General features: G+C 50.9%; 2 protein-coding genes across 2 annotated transcripts; both read left to right on the top strand.

The window, feature by feature from the left end:
* The first annotated feature begins 60 nt into the window (after nucleotides 1–60).
* Nucleotides 61–9321, top strand: TMEM209 (transmembrane protein 209). Its single transcript, XM_085081662.1, has 15 exons — nucleotides 61–205; nucleotides 906–1045; nucleotides 1162–1220; nucleotides 1868–1999; nucleotides 2705–2943; nucleotides 3032–3236; nucleotides 3813–3988; nucleotides 4208–4279; nucleotides 4772–4868; nucleotides 5697–5822; nucleotides 6210–6307; nucleotides 7263–7377; nucleotides 7464–7561; nucleotides 7930–8003; nucleotides 8140–9321. The coding sequence occupies exons 2-15, from the start codon at nucleotides 909–911 to the stop codon at nucleotides 8192–8194; spliced, it is 1683 nt and encodes a 560-aa protein (XP_084937788.1). The 5' UTR covers nucleotides 61–205; nucleotides 906–908; the 3' UTR covers nucleotides 8195–9321.
* Nucleotides 9322–11440: 2119 nt separating this feature from the next.
* On the top strand, nucleotides 11441–17019 carry LOC146443031 (uncharacterized). The gene is made up of 20 exons (XM_085081484.1): nucleotides 11441–11581; nucleotides 11887–12033; nucleotides 12114–12235; nucleotides 12328–12436; nucleotides 12532–12648; nucleotides 12788–12855; nucleotides 12931–13044; nucleotides 13170–13355; nucleotides 13440–13539; nucleotides 13628–13769; nucleotides 13848–14031; nucleotides 14117–14216; nucleotides 14296–14414; nucleotides 14553–14590; nucleotides 14793–14905; nucleotides 14996–15144; nucleotides 15331–15425; nucleotides 15656–15734; nucleotides 16009–16117; nucleotides 16464–17019. The coding sequence occupies exons 1-20, from the start codon at nucleotides 11527–11529 to the stop codon at nucleotides 16535–16537; spliced, it is 2220 nt and encodes a 739-aa protein (XP_084937610.1). The 5' UTR covers nucleotides 11441–11526; the 3' UTR covers nucleotides 16538–17019.
* The last annotated feature ends 608 nt before the right edge of the window (nucleotides 17020–17627 follow it).

Here is a 17627-nt window from a genome sequence, read left to right as displayed (position 1 = left end):
TCCCGCCAAAACCCGCCCGCCAGCGAACGCCCCTTTGCCCCGCCCCTCGGCGCGGGCGGTGACGTCACAGGCGACGCGTCGCGAGCGCCCGCGCAGGCGCAGAATGCGCGAGGCCGCGGCGGCGTGAGGGGAGCGGAGATCGCCGGCGGGAAAAAGGGGAAAAAGTGCTCGATGTGAAGTGGGAGAGGCACAGATCCGGGGAGAGGTGAGGCGAAATCTGGGGAACGGGGATCGGGGAGGCGCGGGGAGGAGGGCGGTGAGGTTTGGAGAGGTGAAATTTGCGGAGGGAGAGAGAAGTGTGGTTTGGGGAGTGTGAGGAGCAGAGGGGAGAGGGATCAGAGGAGTTTGAGGAGGAGGATCGGAGAGGTTTGTGGTGAGGGAGAGAAGAGGTTTGGATTGGGGGAAGGTGAAGGCTGAGGAGGGGGAGAGGAGAGGTTTGGGGAAGGGATTGAGGTCTGTGGGGAGATGTGAGGGCTGCAGGCCTGTGCCAGGGTTATTTCCTTCACATGAGGTGTTAGGAGGGGCAGAAGAGAGGTTTTGGGGAAGCGATTGAGGTGTGAGGGGAGATGTGAGAGCTGCAGGCCTGAGACAGGGTTATTTTCTTCACATAAAGTGTTACTGGGCATAAAGGAGAAAATCAAATCTGTGGGTCTTGTATGACTGAAAATACCCTGTTACATATTGAAATAAGTGAGAACTTCCCAAAAAAAAAAAAAAACAAACCCAAAAAACCTACTGATCTTTCTTTCCTGTGTCTGGAAGAGACAGGAGCTTTCCCTCTTTCTTTTGAAGGATGTTATTCAAAAATGAGGGAGAAGATGCACAGTGTTCTTCAGTAACCCACCTGAGAATCTTCCTGCTGAGTCAAAGTTGACAGATTTTGCCTTTTCCTTCTGTTATCACAGACAATGACACCGAATAAGAGTCCAGACACTTCCCTCATCGACCTGGCTGTGAAGATGAGGAAACAGGCTGAGACCAGGAAGGTGGTGCTGGCCTGGGGACTCCTCAATATATCTGCAGCAGGCATGATCTACACTGAAATGTGAGTTAATCGTTCCATCTGATTCCAACCAGCAAAGATTCCAATGTGTGGAGCCCTAAATATTCCCTTAAAAATGGAATTGTTGCTAAATTCTTTCTTCTTGTTTTGCTTTTCAGGACTGGGAAGCTCCTAAGCACATATTACAACTTCACCTGCTTTCCACTCTGGTACATTGGTGAGTCGTTGCAGCATTTAAATCAAATTTTGGGATTCTTTTTTATTCCTTTTTCTTTCTGGGAGGTTGTTTTCAAGGCAGGTTTTCTTTTTTTTTTTTTTTTTCTGTTTGAGATTTAAATCAAAACTTTGTTTTGCATTCTGTGATCTCCCTTGAAGCTGCTGGAATTTCATCCTTTTTAGTGGCAAATAAGGAGTGTTAGCAGCTTTTTCTCTATTGTGAAAGGGCATGAAATATTTTTAAGATTTCATGTGGATTAAGGCTTTAGGAAGCCTTAGATTTATTTTCCTGCTGTGGTGTGCTCTGGGTGTGGATAGCATTTTACAACAATTCAGGTTTGTTTCAGAGGGGAAGATTCTAAGCTGTATCAAACAGGATGGGAAAGAGCAAGAATCATAGAAACCTGAGATTTCCTTTTTGGATAATAACCATTCCATTTTAAAAATTAAATTTTAAAATGTATAAATTAATTTCAACAGTGAGAGAAATTATCTCCAATGGCTCTTGCCTAAGAAAGTGAAGAAATCCTAAATACTTTCCCAGATTAGCAGCACTAATAATGACCTTTTTTAAACAGATATAGCCTGATTTTGCAAATATTGTAATTCATGCTCAAAATATGACAGCAACTTGTGTTTTTCTGGCAGAATTTGCCCTGGCAGCCCTGTTCAGCCTCAATGCCCTGTTTGATTTCTGGAGGTACTTCACCTACACAGCAGCACCAACGAGCTTGGTCACGAGTCCCAGCCAGCAGTTCATGGGCTGGCTGCGCAAGGCAGGTGGGAAATCAACCTCTCTTCTTAATATTTTTGGGGTTTTTTGTTGTTTCTCCAGTGCAGGATTCTTCATCCTGAATTATCTCCTCTGACATGAGCTGTAAACTGAGCTGGGGGTTTGGGGTTTTAGAGGGCCTGGGGTTGGATTCTATGCTGTTCCTCATGTTGAGGTGAAAGTTGTTGTGGTTTAGATAATAAAGACAAAAAGATGAGTGCAGTGGGCAGGTGGAGGAGCTGATGGAATATTGCAGAAACCCCCCAGGTTATGGAATGCCAGAAGCTGTAGGATTTATTCCAAGTTGGGGTCACAGGTCTCAGTTTGATCCGGGTTCTGTAGGGATCCAGGATCTCAGTGTCACTTTTAACATCTATAAAATTGCATTAAAAACCACAATGAGTGTGTTCAATGTGCATTTAAAGAAAGGGAATTTGGAGCTGCTACATCCACACTCCTAACTCTCTTTGTCCTTCCATCACAGCTGTACAAATTACCCCTCCACGGTTATAAAATGTCAGCTGCTGTAGGATTTATTCCAAGTTGGGGTCACAGCTCTCAGTTTAATCTGGGTTCTGTATGGACCCAGGCTCTCAGTGTCACTTTTAATATCTATAAAATTGCCTTAAAACCACAATGAGTGTGTATTTAAAGAAGTGGAATTTGGAGCTGCTACATCCACACTCCTAACTCTCCCTGTCCTTCTGTTGCAGCTGTACAGATCACCCCTCCACGGGAGCCAGCAGCAGCCAAGAGAGTGCTGTCCCTGACCCCTTCCCCGCCCATCCAGGGGCAGTGTGTGCTGAGCTACAGCCCTTCCCGCTCTCCCAGCGCCAGCCCCAAGTTCTCTGGGAGCTGTTTGAGTGGATACAGCCCCCAGCTCCAGGCTCTGACAGGGGCCAGCCCCTCTCACAGCACCTCTGTCACTTATTCACCCAGCAGCTACAGTAAGGTAATGAACGGGACACATCCTAAGGGCACAGCTTGATCCTTGTAAAATAATTTAAAAAAAATATTAAAATGGTGTGTTTTCACCCTAGGTTTCCAGCTTCAGCCACTCTCCCAATGGATCTCCATATCCCATGACTGTGGGACCTGTGGAGAGCAGTGGGATAAGATCTCACTACCGATTCTCCCCCATTCTGTACAACAATTCCACCTACAAAGATGACTACATAACAGATGTCAAATCCCTGGACACCTTCCTGAGGAACGAGGAGGAGAAGCAGCACCGAGTTCAATTAGGTGAACTGGGGGATTTGGTGGGAGAAGCTTGGAAGGGAAAAGGTGTTTGTTTTATTCAAAACTGGTTTTTGTGGATGAGAAAACTACCAGTAAAAAGGCCATTTATGGGTTATCACCTGCGAGCTTGGCAAGGGCAGCTGCTCCTCCTGAGGAACTGGGGTGTGAATTAAAACCCCATTGTTTCTCCTTCAGGCAGTTTTTCTCCAATTATTCCTTTGAATAAGATCTAAATGTGGGAATAGTGATGGATTTTCTCTGTAGCAGTCGTATGCTGTAATGGACTGAGATAAGATGATCACCTTGATAAGGGAGGGATTTTGTAGAGATAGTTTCAGATAAAGGGGGTGATTCCAGGCAGTTTTTGTCCTGGATAGGGAGAATCAAGATAAGGATAAAGGAGATGATTTCCCTCCAGGCAGTTTTTTTATCCTGGATAGAGACAATCAAAATAAGGATGTATCCAGTATTTCTGCAGAGTGAGTGTATTCCCTCACTCTGACCCATTGTCTCTGCTGTTGCTTCCAGAATTACTTGGCAATAATCGAACATAACTTCTTAATGAAATAATCTTTTCAGGAAGCTCGGATTCCAGCTCTCCTTCCAGCAGCCCAACTTTTTGGAACTACAGCCGCTCCATGGCCGACCACGCGCAGATCCTGAGGAAATTCCAGTATCAGTTGGCTTGCAGGTCCCAAGCTCCTTCTGCACACAAGGATGAAGCTGATCTGAGCTCAAAACAGGCTGCAGAAGAGGTAAATTCCACAGAAAAAGTGGTCAAGAGGGAGAAATGGGCATTAAAATGTACCTTTGTGCAAAGGTTGGGGTTTGAGCTGTGTCAGAAATGTGGGGGAGAAAAGTCCCTCCAGCATTTAACCAACTCAGTTCTTTTACAAGCAGCAGGAATTGTTACAGACCCTAAAAGCTCTGTGTGTTCTGTGAGACTGTCATGGATTTAATAAACCTTTCCATAGGTTTGGGCAAGGGTGACAATGAACCGACAGCTCCTGGATCACATGGATTCCTGGACAGCGAAATTCAGGAATGTAAGTGCTTCATAAGGAATCCCAAATGGGGTGGAGTGGGAAAACTCCTCCATGTCCTCTGTGCCTGAGATGGGAAGGATTGCAGTGCCTGTCTGAGGGTTGGGATGTGCTGTCACATACCAATCCCACTGATTTATCATCTCCCTGATTCCTGCAACAAATGGGAAAGGGAGTGGATCCATTAAATTATCTTTATGGTTCGAGTGCCATGATTCATAATTCCCTTCCCTCATCATCCAGAAAAGCTTTACCTGCTACAGATTTGTCTTCCCAACTCCTTTACATTAAATTTTTGTCCTTTCAGAATGTATAAAGAGTCATTTAAATTCTGCCTGGCTTGATAATTAAATTGTTTTCCTCTTCAATTGGCTTCACTGTTCCTATTAAACTGCTTTGTGCTTGTGGTGGGGATGATTGTAGGGTGTAAGATGAAGGGTTTATTTAAGATTTTTGTTGCTTCTGAGCTTGAATTTTCTGCTTTTCCTTCCCTAGTGGATCAACGACACCATTCTGGTGCCACTTGTGGAAGAGATGGAATCTGTGAGCACTCAGCTGAGGAGGATGGGCTGTCCAGAGCTGCAGATTGGAGGTAGGATGAGGCAGCAGCCTGGGAATTCCCTTGGAATTCGTGGTAGATAAATTAGATCTGGGAAATATTTTTGTCCCATTTCTGCTCTGTTTTGGTGTGGTCTTTGTTCCACCTCCTGCACTGATTCAGCTGGGAAAGTTTTCCATAATACTTCTGGAAATATCAATGCTGGCACAAAGACACTTGGGTAAAATACTCAGATATCTCTTGTCTTTTTCTTTCCTTAAATTTAATTTTACAGCTCCAAGTATCATCAATCATTGCTTATTAATCAGTCAGAAAACATTTCAAAGACAGATGTGCTGTAAATTCTCAGTGTCTCACAAAAATCTCACTGTCTCCATTGTTATGTGCTTTTCCAAATCCTTCATTCAAATCCCCCCATTCCTGAAAGAACTGAGTTTTTAAAAAAATTCCACTGAACTTTTAAAATTTTCGATGATCTGCAGTTCTGCTTTTCATACCAGATTAGGATTCTGAAAGAGCTGCTTCTCCTGTTGCTTCAAATTAACTGAGCAGTGGATTTGATGTGCTTGGTTTTAATTAAATCACCTTTTTGGGCTGTTTCTTAAAGTGTTTCCTCAGGAGCTACATGTTGCAAATTCCATTAAAAAACCTATGGATGTTGCTTTGGTCCCCATTTTGTTTCTTTGTTTCTCTCCCTTTTCCCCTCTTGAACTCCTGTTGTTTCATCATATTTTGATGTCGAGGAGCTTTGTGCTACTTTGTAGTAGCTGAGCTGCTCCTTGGGGTGGTGTGAGGTATAAAATGTTTCCAGATCTCAGTGGGGAGCTGCAATGCTCCCTGCTGAGGCTGCCTGTGTTGCAGAAGCCAGCATCAGCAGCCTCAAGCAGGCTGCCCTGGTGAAAGCTCCACTCATCCCCACCCTGAACGCTCTGGTGCCCTACTTGGATCTCACCCCAAACCAGGAGTATTTGGTGGAAAGGATCAGAGGTATGTGGTGGTGCTGTGAGCTTTGTTGGTTTTGCCAGGGAAGCTGTGGCTGCTCCTGGATTGCCTGCAAGTGTCCAAGGAAAGGTTGGATGGGTTTGGAGCAGCCTGGGATTGTGGGAGGTGTCCCTGCCATGGCAGGGAGTGGAACTGGATGATCTTTCCATTTCCTTCCACCCCAAACCATTCCATGATTTCCTCCTGCCTGCTCAGGGTGCAAAGGGATTGAATCCCTTCATTACTCTGAACAAAATCCCATAATTTTACCCTCTTTTATCAATATCTTCCCAAGCCTCTCAGGAATTGATTTTTTTCCCATTTTTCACACATGAAACCCTCTCTGTCTATTCACTTCCAGCCCTCAGGAAGTGAATAACTGTTGTTTTCCAGAGCTGTCCCAGGGAGGATGCATGAGCTCCTTCCGATGGAATGGAGGAGGAGATTTCAAGGGCAGGAAATGGGACACAGACCTTCCCACTGACTCCTCGGTGAGTTTCCATGGACACCTGGATCCCAGGGCTTCAAGCTGGCTGGATTTTGGGATAGGGTTTGGAGGGAGCAGCCAGGAAGCTTTTAAATAACATGGGAAAACCAAATCAGAGCTTTGCTGATGGATATACAAAGGGATTCCATTGCCAGGAGTAGAAAATCAGTCTTGAAATAGGATTTGATTTTCTGTTTGGGGATATGGTTAAATATTTGGAAATGTTTCACCATGGAGCAGCTCTGAGTGTCCTGATAAACAGCAGGAACAACTCAAAAGTGCAAATAAACAAGTTTTGACATTAATTTTAGGCAGTTATTACCAAAAAACCCCACACCACAAACAAACAAAAAACACCCTCCAAACCCAAATAGACAACTCCACATTTTTGTTAATTCTGGGAAATACAATGCTGTGATTTCTAATGTGCATCCTCAGACTTTTAAAGATTTGTGGCTTTTTTTTTTTTTTCCCCAGAAAATCTTTTGTTTTCTCTGTGAAACAGCTCCTGATGGGTATAAGGAGCTTGGAAAGCTCCAGATCAAAGATAATTTGGTTATTATTTGGTTGATGTTGCCCATCTAAAATACTGAGAACTCTCCAGGAAGGGTTAAAACAACCCTCAGGCTGCCCCCTGGTTTTCTGGATGTTCTTCCCAGGACTTGATTTCACAATTTTAGCATTCCTAAGCCTCACAGACAGCCTAGATTTTTCCAGTGATTTTTATGAGGGAAAGAGAAGTTTCCTTGCTGGGTGTGGTGTGGGCAGAGCTGTTATTTGAGCTCCTCTGCCCTCCTCAGCCAAACCCTGAGCTGCTGAAATTGGTGATTTAGGCACGAAGCTGCTCTTAAACCTGGGCTTTGTATAACCACAAAGACTGGGATTAACTCCTGGGATCAGGGTGGGGAATCTGCTGGGTTTTGGGGCCATTCCAGTGAGATTTGGTTGTGCTTGCCCAGATCCTTATGCACGTGTTCTGCACTTACCTGGACTCCAGGCTCCCTCCTCACCCCAAGTATCCTGATGGCAAAACCTTCACTTCCCAGCACTTCATCCAGACTCCGGATAAACCAGGTACTGCTGCTGCTCTGGAGCTGCTCTTTTATTCTGGCATCACAGCAGCACCTCTGAAATGTTATTTTTTAAAATTTTCCATTCAGACACTTCAAATGAAAACGTGTTCTGCATCTACCAGAGCAGCATCAACCCACCCCACTATGAGCTGATCTACGAGTGCCACGTCTACAGCCTGCCCAAGGTACTGGGGTTTGTTCTCCTCCTGCTCTCAGGAATCATTTCCAGGGCTGATTTGGGGTGGGTTCAAATCCTAGACCCATTTTTTGTCCATTTACACATAGGCTGGTCCAGCTTGGTCTTTGCCCACAGCACTGTATTTACTCTGCTGCTGAATACTACCAGTAGTATCTATTTAGGAGTTCCTAAGCAGGAGTTTCCTCTTGTTGATTTTCTGCCAATTTATTCTAAAACCCCAAATCACAATCCCTGGTGGGTGTTGTCACTCATGTCACCCCTTAAGGCTGGTGTGGATGAAGTTCCAAACTAACAGAGTTCTGTGATTTTTAATTTTCTTGATTTCTAAATCCTTGTCTCTTCCTGTGGCTCCAGGGCAGGAACAACATGTTCCACACCTTGCTGATGTTCCTGTACATCATAAAGACAAAGGAATCTGGCATGTTGGGGTAGGTATCCCATGGAAACAAGGTGGGAATGGTGTCAGACTAAAACCACCACAGCAGGGTGATAATTGTGTTCAAATCGAATTAACAGCAGCTTTTTAATAAAGCTGGCTAATTCTGATCCCTTTGGGTCTTGCAGGCGTGTAAATCTGGGTTTATCAGGAGTCAACATCCTGTGGATCTTTGGGGAGTAGCAGGACACAGCTCCAGAGGACATCACTGCTCTGTGGGAGGAACTTGGAATTAAACATGGATTGACTACAAAATGGGAGAATTTAAGCTCAGCTCTGCAGACAGAGGAAGTGTCTGTAATCCCTGTGTGCATTTTGCCAAGGCATTATTTAGAATATTTCACTGTGGAAATGTTCCTGTGAATGAACTCTGGGCAGGAGTTCTCCTTCTGGCTCCTCACCTGAACCAGTCCTGGTTAAACTGAGCTTAATTGAGCTCAGCTTAAACTAAAGCAAACCAAACCTTTGAGGGTGCAGCTGGAACAGCTCCTCAATCAATCCCTCCAGCTGTGAGTGATCCAACACTTGGGAGGATAAATCAACCTGGAGAACTTCAGGATCCAAGAAATTCCTAGTCTGGAAGCTTAGATTCAGCTTTGCTTCATTATATTCTGCATGACAAAAACCCATTAATTTTATCCCTGATTTTTGGTGTAATTCTGTTTTCTGACCTCACAAGATGTTCCTGCAGCTGAAAAGGAAAGACAAAACCATGCTGAGTTCAGCAAATCAGAATTTTACCTAAATTTTCAGTTATTATTTTCATTTTTTTGTACAAAACCAGCATGGCCTCTCCCCTTTGGGGGCCTTGTGAGCTCTGAACCCCCTGGGTACCTTCACTGCCACCAACTCTCACCTGCCTTTGAGATTTAATTTTTGAATTTAATTTTCCTTCAGCTTTTTTCACTAATTACCACCTATGCACCTTGGTGGGAAACCAGGCTCTACACCACAGGTTTTTTGAGGGTGTACATTTTGGGGGGAAAAGCACTTGGATTTATTTCAAAGAAGGGATCAATCAATCAATATCTGTCAAATTTCTCTAAGGGGCAAGGGGAGAATTTCATGTAAATTCTGGTAAATTAGTATTTTAGAAGTGTATATAGAACCATAAACACGTGGAATCATTGTACTGTATTTTTTACTGATGGGAGGGAAAGAGGAATTTTTGGAACTTTGCTGGTTTTTGCTGTGAACTGTCTGGCTGGGGGGACTCTGTCTCTCTTCCCTGGGGGACCTGGCTTGTTCCAAAGAGCTGGTTACAAAATGGCTTATTTCGTTCTTGTATTAAATGAGTTTGTTTTATCAAATGAGTTTTGGGTTTTTCTTGGGTTCAGCACCACCACATCCATCCATCCATGTATCAAAGAGGAATGTTCAAGAACCAGATTTAGCTGGGTTTCACCCCAAAACTCCCCCCTTTAAGGGCAGGACAGCCCTGTGAGCTCCACTAATCTCATGTTGTAAAACCATGAAGTGCAGAAATCTTTCACCAAAACCTGGAGATTTCTCAGGACAAGCCTGTCCTGCATGCTTTTGGGGTCCCCAGAACCCTGTTAACCCCTGTGCTCCCCAGATCCTGCACAGCCTCTTCACCTACAGCCCCAGATCCTTGTGCACCCCAATACATCACATACCCCAATACATCACACCCCAATCTCTGTGTGCCCCAATAGATCACACACACCAGTCCTTGTGCACCCCAATACAAGGTACATTCTGCTCCTGGTGTACCCCAATCTCTGCACTTCAATACATCAGGCACCCTGTTCCCTGTGCACCCCAAAACATCACACATCCCAGTCCCTGTGCACCCCAATATGTGGCATAATCTGCTCCCTGTGCACCCCAAACCACCACAAATCCCAGTCCCTGTGCACCCCAATATGTGGCACAATCTGCTCTGTGTGCACCCCAATACATCCCACACCCCAGTCTCCATGCACCCCAATACACTATGCACCCCAATGTATCACAAACCCCAGTCCCTGTGCACCCCAATATGTGGCACAGTCTGCTCCCTGTGTACCCCAAAACATCACAAACCCCAGTCCCTGTGCACCCCAATATGTGGCACAGTCTGCTCCCTGTGCACCCCAATACATCCCACACCCCAGTCCCTGTGCACCCCGCTCCCAGTACAGAGCCCTGTGTGCTCCAGTACACCATGAACACCTGTACACCCCAGTCCTTGTGCCCCCTGCCACCCTGTGCACCCCAATTCATCGTGCACCCCATCCCGGCTCACACGGCTGCACCACAGCCCCTGCTCCCCGTGTACCCCAACACTCCACACCCCCTAGTCTCCCTGCACCCCCTCCTTGTGTACCCCAACACTCCACACCCCCTGCTCCCCATGTACCTCAATATATCCCACACCCGTGTTCCTGCAGGCCCTAACTCTGCACCCCAATACATGGCATGTTGGAAAACACAGTTTTCCAGCAAAATTTGTGTTAGCTGAGCAAGACTGAGCAAGCCTTAGCATAGGCAGGCCTCAGTAAAAATCCTAGTAAGCTAAAACCTGGGAACACAGCTGTGTGTTTTTAGGCTGTGAAAAAAATGTTATGAGAAAAGATGGGGAGTCAGAAGTGTTATGAGAAAAGAATAAGGGAGTCACCAGGAAAAATCCTGATTATGTGAGAACAGACTGCAAATTCGTGTGTAACTATAATTAGTAACATCTGTAACAGTATATAAGTTTCTCGTTTGGTGAAATAAAATGGAGCTTACTTATATCTCACATTGAGACTGCCGTGAGTTCCCTCCCGCCGCTTTGTCAATGGCACACCCTGGTTCCTGTTCATCCTCACCCCTCTGCACCCCAATTCCTGTGCACCCCGATATACCACACTCCCCATTCCCGCGCACCCCACATCCTGCACACCCCAATCTCTGCATCCTCTCATCTGCCCATCCCAAAACGCTGCACATCTCGGTGTCTCTGCACCCCAAAACACCGCGCATCCCGGTGTCTCTGCACCCCGAAACACCGCGCACCGGGATCCCCGCGCATCCCAATCCTTGCTCACCCCTGCTCACCTGTGCACCCCAAAACACCGCACACCTCGGTGTCTCTGCACCCCAAAACACCGCGCACCGGGATCCCAGTGCATCCCGATCCTTGCTCACCCCCGTCCTGTGCACCCCAAAACACCGAGCATCCCGGTGTCTCTGCGCCCCAAAACACCGCGCACCGGGATCCCCGCGCATCCCAATCCTTGCTCACCCCCGTCCTGTGCACCCCAAAACACCGCACACCTCGGTGTCTCTGCGCCCCAAAACACAGCACACCTCGGTGTCTCTGCGCCCCAAAACACCGCGCATCCCGATCCCCGCGCATCCCGATCCCCGCCCCTCCCGCCCCGCGCACCGTTAGCAGGTGCATCCCGGCCCCTCCCGGTGGGATGGGAACGGGGGCGGCTCCCGGGGGCGCGCATGTCCGGCCCCGCCCGTTAAATTCCGGCGGGCCGGGCCGGAGCGGGACCACTGGTGCTGGACCTGCTGCTCCCGCCATGGCCAGCGAGGCTGAGCCCGGCCGCCGCCGCTGCTGCGCGCAGGACACGCCCGGTGAGCTGGGGGGTCTCTGGGGTTGGGGGGACACCGAGGGGGTCTCACCTCCCCGGGTACCGCCGGGTCATCCATCCCGACCCACACACCGGGCACCGAGCGGGATTTTCCCCCCGTGTCCTGGGCACTGGTGGGGTCCTCCCTCCCGAGCGTCCCCCGGATACCACCGTCGGAGCTGTGTCCCCTCTGTGGGGTTTGGGGACCAAGGTGACAGCCCGGCACAGCAGCACTCGGCTGTCCTGTGCTGCTGAGGCCGGGCAAGATGTGGGGATGTGGCTCCAGGATTACTCTGATAGCTCCTGCAGATGTTCCCAAGGTCCCTGATTGCCGGGGTGACAGCGACGGCTCCCGCCGGGGCTCCCTCTGCGACCGGCACTGCGCTGCCATCAACAACGTGCAGGGTGACCTGGGCGACATGGGCTGCCACCTGCACTGTCCCCACGTCCCCCCAGGTAGGCTGGCTGTGGGATGGACTGGACACGGGGCTCTGGGGGGGTCCCTCACCCACTGTGACCCTGTGTGTCACCCACAGCCGTGTCCACCTTGTCCTGCTGCCAGCAGCACTCGGAGGAGGTGTGTGAGAACTGCGTGGTGAAAACCACCCTGACGGCTGAGAACGCTGTGGAGGCCAACAAGCTCTCCAACAACTACAAGGTGGGTGGGAGCACCCATGGGTGCTCCTGGAGGGCTGTGATGGGGTTTCTTTTTCTTCTTCACTCATCCCAAGAAAACCCCTCTCTCTGCAGTTTGGTTTCAAGAAATGGAAGAGCCACGTGACGGCGCGGCCCTGGGAGGACCGATCGGAGATTGTCAAAGAGCTCTACTCTGACCTCAATGTCATTCGAGGCTCTGGAGGTGGCTGGCCTTGGGGACAAGCCTGAGTGGTGTCAGTGTGGATTTGGGCAGCTGCAGGTGACAATTGGTCCCACCTGGTGCCTTCCCTCCCACAGGATCCACGCTGACCTGTGGGAATGTCCTTTACCTGCTGGTTTTTGGCTGGTGGCTCTCGCTCCTCTACGTCCTTGTGGCTGCTGTGATGTTCATCACCGTCATGGGGTCTCCTTATGGTGAGTTCCGAATTTGGGACCCCCATGTGAGGGCTGGATGAGCCCAAAACAGCACTGATGGATGTTGGGGTCTCCTCAGTCCCTTCTCTGTGGATTGTCTCTGTAGCTGGAAGGGACACTGACCGTTGTGTCCCCACAGGGTGGCTCTGCTGGCACCTGGCTGGGTATTTCCTCTGGCCCTTTGGCAAAGTGATCCAGAAAGTGGAGGTGAGGCAGCATCAGGAATCCCCTGGGGGTGCTTGGGGTGTCCTGTGCACACCCTGACATCCCCTCTCTGCCCAGGTCCCCAAATCCCACCAGGTGTGTGAGGCTGGCGCAGGGGAGAGCTCAGCCCTGCTCGGGGGTCCCACACCACACCGCTGGCGCCCATGGTGCTGGGCAGGCACTGGATACTGGGTGAGCTCTGTGCCAGCCACAGCAATGTCACCCCAGAGCCCCTAGCATGGTGCCCACGGGTGCCTCCCCTCCCCTGGGGTGGCTGTTTTGGGGCTCAGTCCCTGAAGGTGACCTCCCGTTTGCAGCACCGTGCCGGCACCGCGGCGTGGCTGTGCCTGGGCTACCCGGTGCTGGCGCTGGCCCACGGGCTGGTGTGTGTCACCGCGTGGCTCCTCATCATCCTCATCCCTGTGGCCAAGCTGAGTGCCCGTGCCACCTCCCGCGTCCTGCTGCTGCCACCAGAGAGGGTGCTCATCCGGCGCCTGAGGATGGTGGGTGACAGGGCAGGGTGAGGTCCCACACCCCACTCTGGGGGAGATTTTGGGATGGCAGGGTGACCTCTTGTCCCTCTGCAGACAGAGAACACAGAGGGGGAGGTGATTCTCTGCTGCTACCGTGCTGCCAACCCCTACTACTACAAATACGCCGTGGATGGCATCAACGTCTTCGCCGTCAGTATCCTTCCGGGGGCTGGAGTGGGAAGGGTGGGGAGTGACCCCAAATCCCACCCCACCCCTGCTGTGTCCTTGACTGGCCACCCCAGACCTGCTGCCACTGGTGCTGGTGACACTGGTGCTGGGCTACGTGGACAGCCACAACCACCTGACCGGCTCTGCCGTCAAGTTCACCTTGGCCCTGCTCTCCATCATGCCCCTCTCCTACTACATCGGGATGGCCATCGCCAGGTGAGCGGTGACAGGGGACACTTGGTGGCAAGGTGGGGACACTCCAGCCCTGCTGACACCCTTTTTCTCCTCCCCCAGCATCTCTGCCCAGAGCAACTTTGCGGTGGGGGCAGTGGTGAACGCCACGTTCGGCTCCATCACCGAGCTCACCTTCTACATCACCGCCCTCATCAAGGGCTCACGCGAGGGCAACCGCTGCTACGCTGAGGTGGTCAAGTCAGCCTTGACGGGGACACTGGTGGGCTGTGTCCTCTTTGTGCCGGTGAGAGGGGTGGCACTGAGAGCTGGGAGGGTGCTGGGAGCAAAGCGCTGATGGGGAATTTTTGGAGTTTTTCTCTGTCCCCAAGGGTCTGTGCATGGTGATCGGGGGCATCCGGCACCAGGAGCAGCGGTTCAACAGTCGCTCTGCGGGTGTCAGCTCGGCCCTGCTCTTCCTCTCTGTGGGAGGTGAGGAGGGGACAGGGGTGTCCCCAAGATTGGGGGGTCCCACTGGGGTGGGTGCCCACGCCATGTCCTGTCCCTGCAGGTGTCTTTGCCCCGACGCTCTTCTCCAAGGTGTATGGGAAGCTGGTGTGTGGTGAATGCCACAATGTCACCCAGAACCCACTGGGCCACTACCTCTGCCACAACTGTCACTTTGACCTGGTGAGTGGGGACCTGGACCCCCCCAACAGGGGGTGTTTGGGGTCAGGGATGCTCTGAGCCCCCAGCTTGTATGCTGGGTGGTGGCACTGGGGCTGTCCCTCGTCCCTGTATCCCTGCTGACAGGTGCTCTCTCTGCAGATGGACAACAACGGCACTCTCTACTACAGCCACGTCCAGTGAGTGTCCATTGCAGTGGGGACAGGGCTGTCCCCACACTGGGGTGGCACCTCCTGGGTTTGGTCATGTTCCCACATCCCTCCCAGTTCCCCTCTCCACCCCAATGATCCAGCACCCAGTTTCCTCCATCCCCAGGGGACTTCCCCTGGGGTCTCCATGCCAGCCGCTGGTGGCACTGACTGTGTCACACATGTCCCACAGACCCCTGGTGTACACGGTGTCCATCCTGCTCCCTGCTGCCTACCTCATCGGGCTCTTCTTCACCCTCAAAACTCACACGCACATCTACGACATCCACATCAGTGACTGTCACAGTGAGTGTCCCCAAACCACGATGTCCCAGCTACAAGGCTGGCTCTTGTCACTGCTCTGGCATGTCCCACATGTCTCTGCTCTCTCCTCAGTGCCTGGCCACCACCACAGTGCCGTGGTGCACTGGTCCCGCTGGCGGGCTCTGGTCATCCTCCTGCTCTCCACCCTCTGCATGTCAGCCTGTGCTGACCTGGCCACGGAGCACATCAGCCCCATCCTCACCAACTCCACCATCTCGCAGGTGAGCTGGGTCTGGGTGTCCCCAAGGAGCAAGATGTGCCCTCCGGGGATGGGGACCTGCCCTGGCTGCAGCTGGAGCCCCAAAAACAGTGGGGGAAGATGTTGAGATGCTCTGCACACTGAGGAACGTGGCTGGTCAGGGCTTGGATGTGGTGAGGCCCAGGCTGATGTCACCTCCTCCCTGCAGTACTTCATCAGTGTCACTGTGCTGGCGATGGTGCCTGAGCTGCCAGAGATTGTCAATGGCATCCAGTTTGCCCTGCAGAACAACCTGAGCTTGAGGTGAGATGGCTCCAAGGATGAGTTTTGGGGTGGTCCCTGTGCCTTGTCCCCATCCCATCACCGTGCCTTGGTGCCCACGATGGGTCACATCCCTGTCAATTTGTCCTTGAGGGGATTTATTCACCCAAGAAATGGTGGCAGAACCATGGGCTCCACGGTTTGGGATTTTTTTCCCAAGGGCTGCTGGAGACTTTGTGCTTGGCAGCTCCTAAGTTGTCCTTCCTCCCCAGCATCGAGATTGGGAACTGCATTGCTGTACAGGTCTGCATGCTCCAGATCCCCATCCTGGTGCTCTTCACCATCTTCTACGTGAGTAGTCCCTGCACAGCCCTGGGGGTCCTCCTGCAGCAGGGTAGGGTGGGGACATGATGTCCATGGGACATGGACAGGACATAGCTGCTGTTCCCAGTGCTTCCCAACTCTGCTCAGTGCACAGCAAAGTGGGGTCAGATGTCTCCTGCTGCTGTCCCCACCCTGGGGACATGTGGCAGAAGGGGTTTAAGGGGTGACACACAAGTCCCCAAACAGAGTCAGAGCAGGGTTGTCCTGGTTGGCCACAAACCCCAAATCCTCTCCCTCACAGCCAACCAACTTCACGCTTGTCTTCAGCGACCTCCACGTCTATGCCAGCATGTTCAGCGTGGTGCTCATGAACTACATCTTCATGGATGGCAAATGTGACTATTTCCAAGGTGACCACACCCCACAGGGCTGCTGTGGGACTTGGAGTAGCCCTATAATTCCCTGGGATGTGGGATGGGGGGCTCCTGGGTCCAGCCCTGGGGTCACCTGTGTGTTGGGATTTCTGGTGTGTGGTGGCCTGAGCCATCCTGGGGTCTTGGCTGACAATCTTGGAGCTGTCTTCCTGCAGCAGCTCCAAGGGGGATCACTCCCATTTCCCTTTAAAAGGGTTTAAATTCCCTTTTAAAAGACATTTTGTAGAGAACCACAAAGTCCTCTACGGGGGGCTAATCCAGCTCTTAAACCCATCTCCCTTGCTCCAGGGAGTAACTCCCTCCACCTCTCTGTCCTCCCCAGGCACGGTGCTGGTGATGGTTTACTTCATCCTCCTGGCTGTGTATTTCTTCGCCCCCTCGCCCAGCGGCTGCTGAGGTTTGGATTCTCCTTCCTCCAACCCCCTCGTTGGGATCAGCACCCGTCAAGACCTTCTTCAGTGTCTCAGGGACTCGGCCGGGCTGGCTCCGGTCTGGAAACACCATTTCCTGAAGCTCCTGCTGCTGCTGGGCTCCCTCTGTGGGTGCCAAGGGGGCTTCAGGGTGGTGGCAATGGAATTGTTCCCAAAATGAGGAGCCTCAGAGCCAGAGCATGTCACAGAGGGATCTCCACCCACACCTGAGTGGCTGGAAGGAAAATTGTCCTTAGTGGAGCATCTTGAAGGGGATTTCTGTGTGTCTCGAGGACAGAGCCCTCCCTGGGGATGTGTTGCACTGGGAAAAGGTGCCTGAGAAGTCCTTCATCCTTCCAGGCCTGGGAGGGACTTGGGCCTGGGAATTGCACATGGATGTTTGATGGCACCAGAACTGCACCCAAAGGTATTTTCAGCTGTTTTGTCATTAAAGCAGTTTTGTACTAATCAGGCACAAGTTTGTTTCTCCTTAAATGAGCCTCTGTCACAGGGCTGGGCTCCTCTGTGGCCACCATTCCCTGTCCTCTGTCACAACACCCCAGGGACACAGCCAGAGGGGTGGCTGTGGGCTCTAGTTTTCTCCACGACCCTCCCAGAGCTCCAGCTCATTTCCAGCCTGGTCTTATCTGACTATCCTGGCTCCCAAGTCTTTATCAGGCTCCTGAGAAGGATCTGGGAGGCTCCTGGTGTTGTCCCCAGCTTGTCACACCCTGTGGACATCTCCCTCCGTGCAGAGAAATGCCGATGGATGCGGTGAGAGGACAAAGATTTATTATCTTTAAAACCAAAAACAACCCCAAAGCAAAACACTGAGAGATCCATAAACACAGCCCGGAGGTTCCTGTTCCCCTTCCCTCTCCCTAGCTCCATTGAGATTTATCTCAGCATAAAAACCAGGGAGTGCTGTCACAGGAATGTTGGACTCTGGAAGGATGGACAGCTCAGAGTGAGGCAGGAAGCAGCCTGGAATTGCCCTCCTTCCCAAGGAAGGCAGCAGCTCTTTAGGGATTAATGAAGCTGCTTTATTAAGCTTTTTTGTTTTCCTAGAGAGGCAT

This window comes from Lichenostomus cassidix, chromosome 1Aa (assembly GCF_008360975.1).
Source record: "Lichenostomus cassidix isolate B80296 chromosome 1Aa, HeHo_3.0, whole genome shotgun sequence".
NCBI classification, from domain to species: domain Eukaryota; kingdom Metazoa; phylum Chordata; class Aves; order Passeriformes; family Meliphagidae; genus Lichenostomus; species Lichenostomus cassidix.
This window is presented reverse-complemented; position numbering and strand designations above follow the sequence as displayed.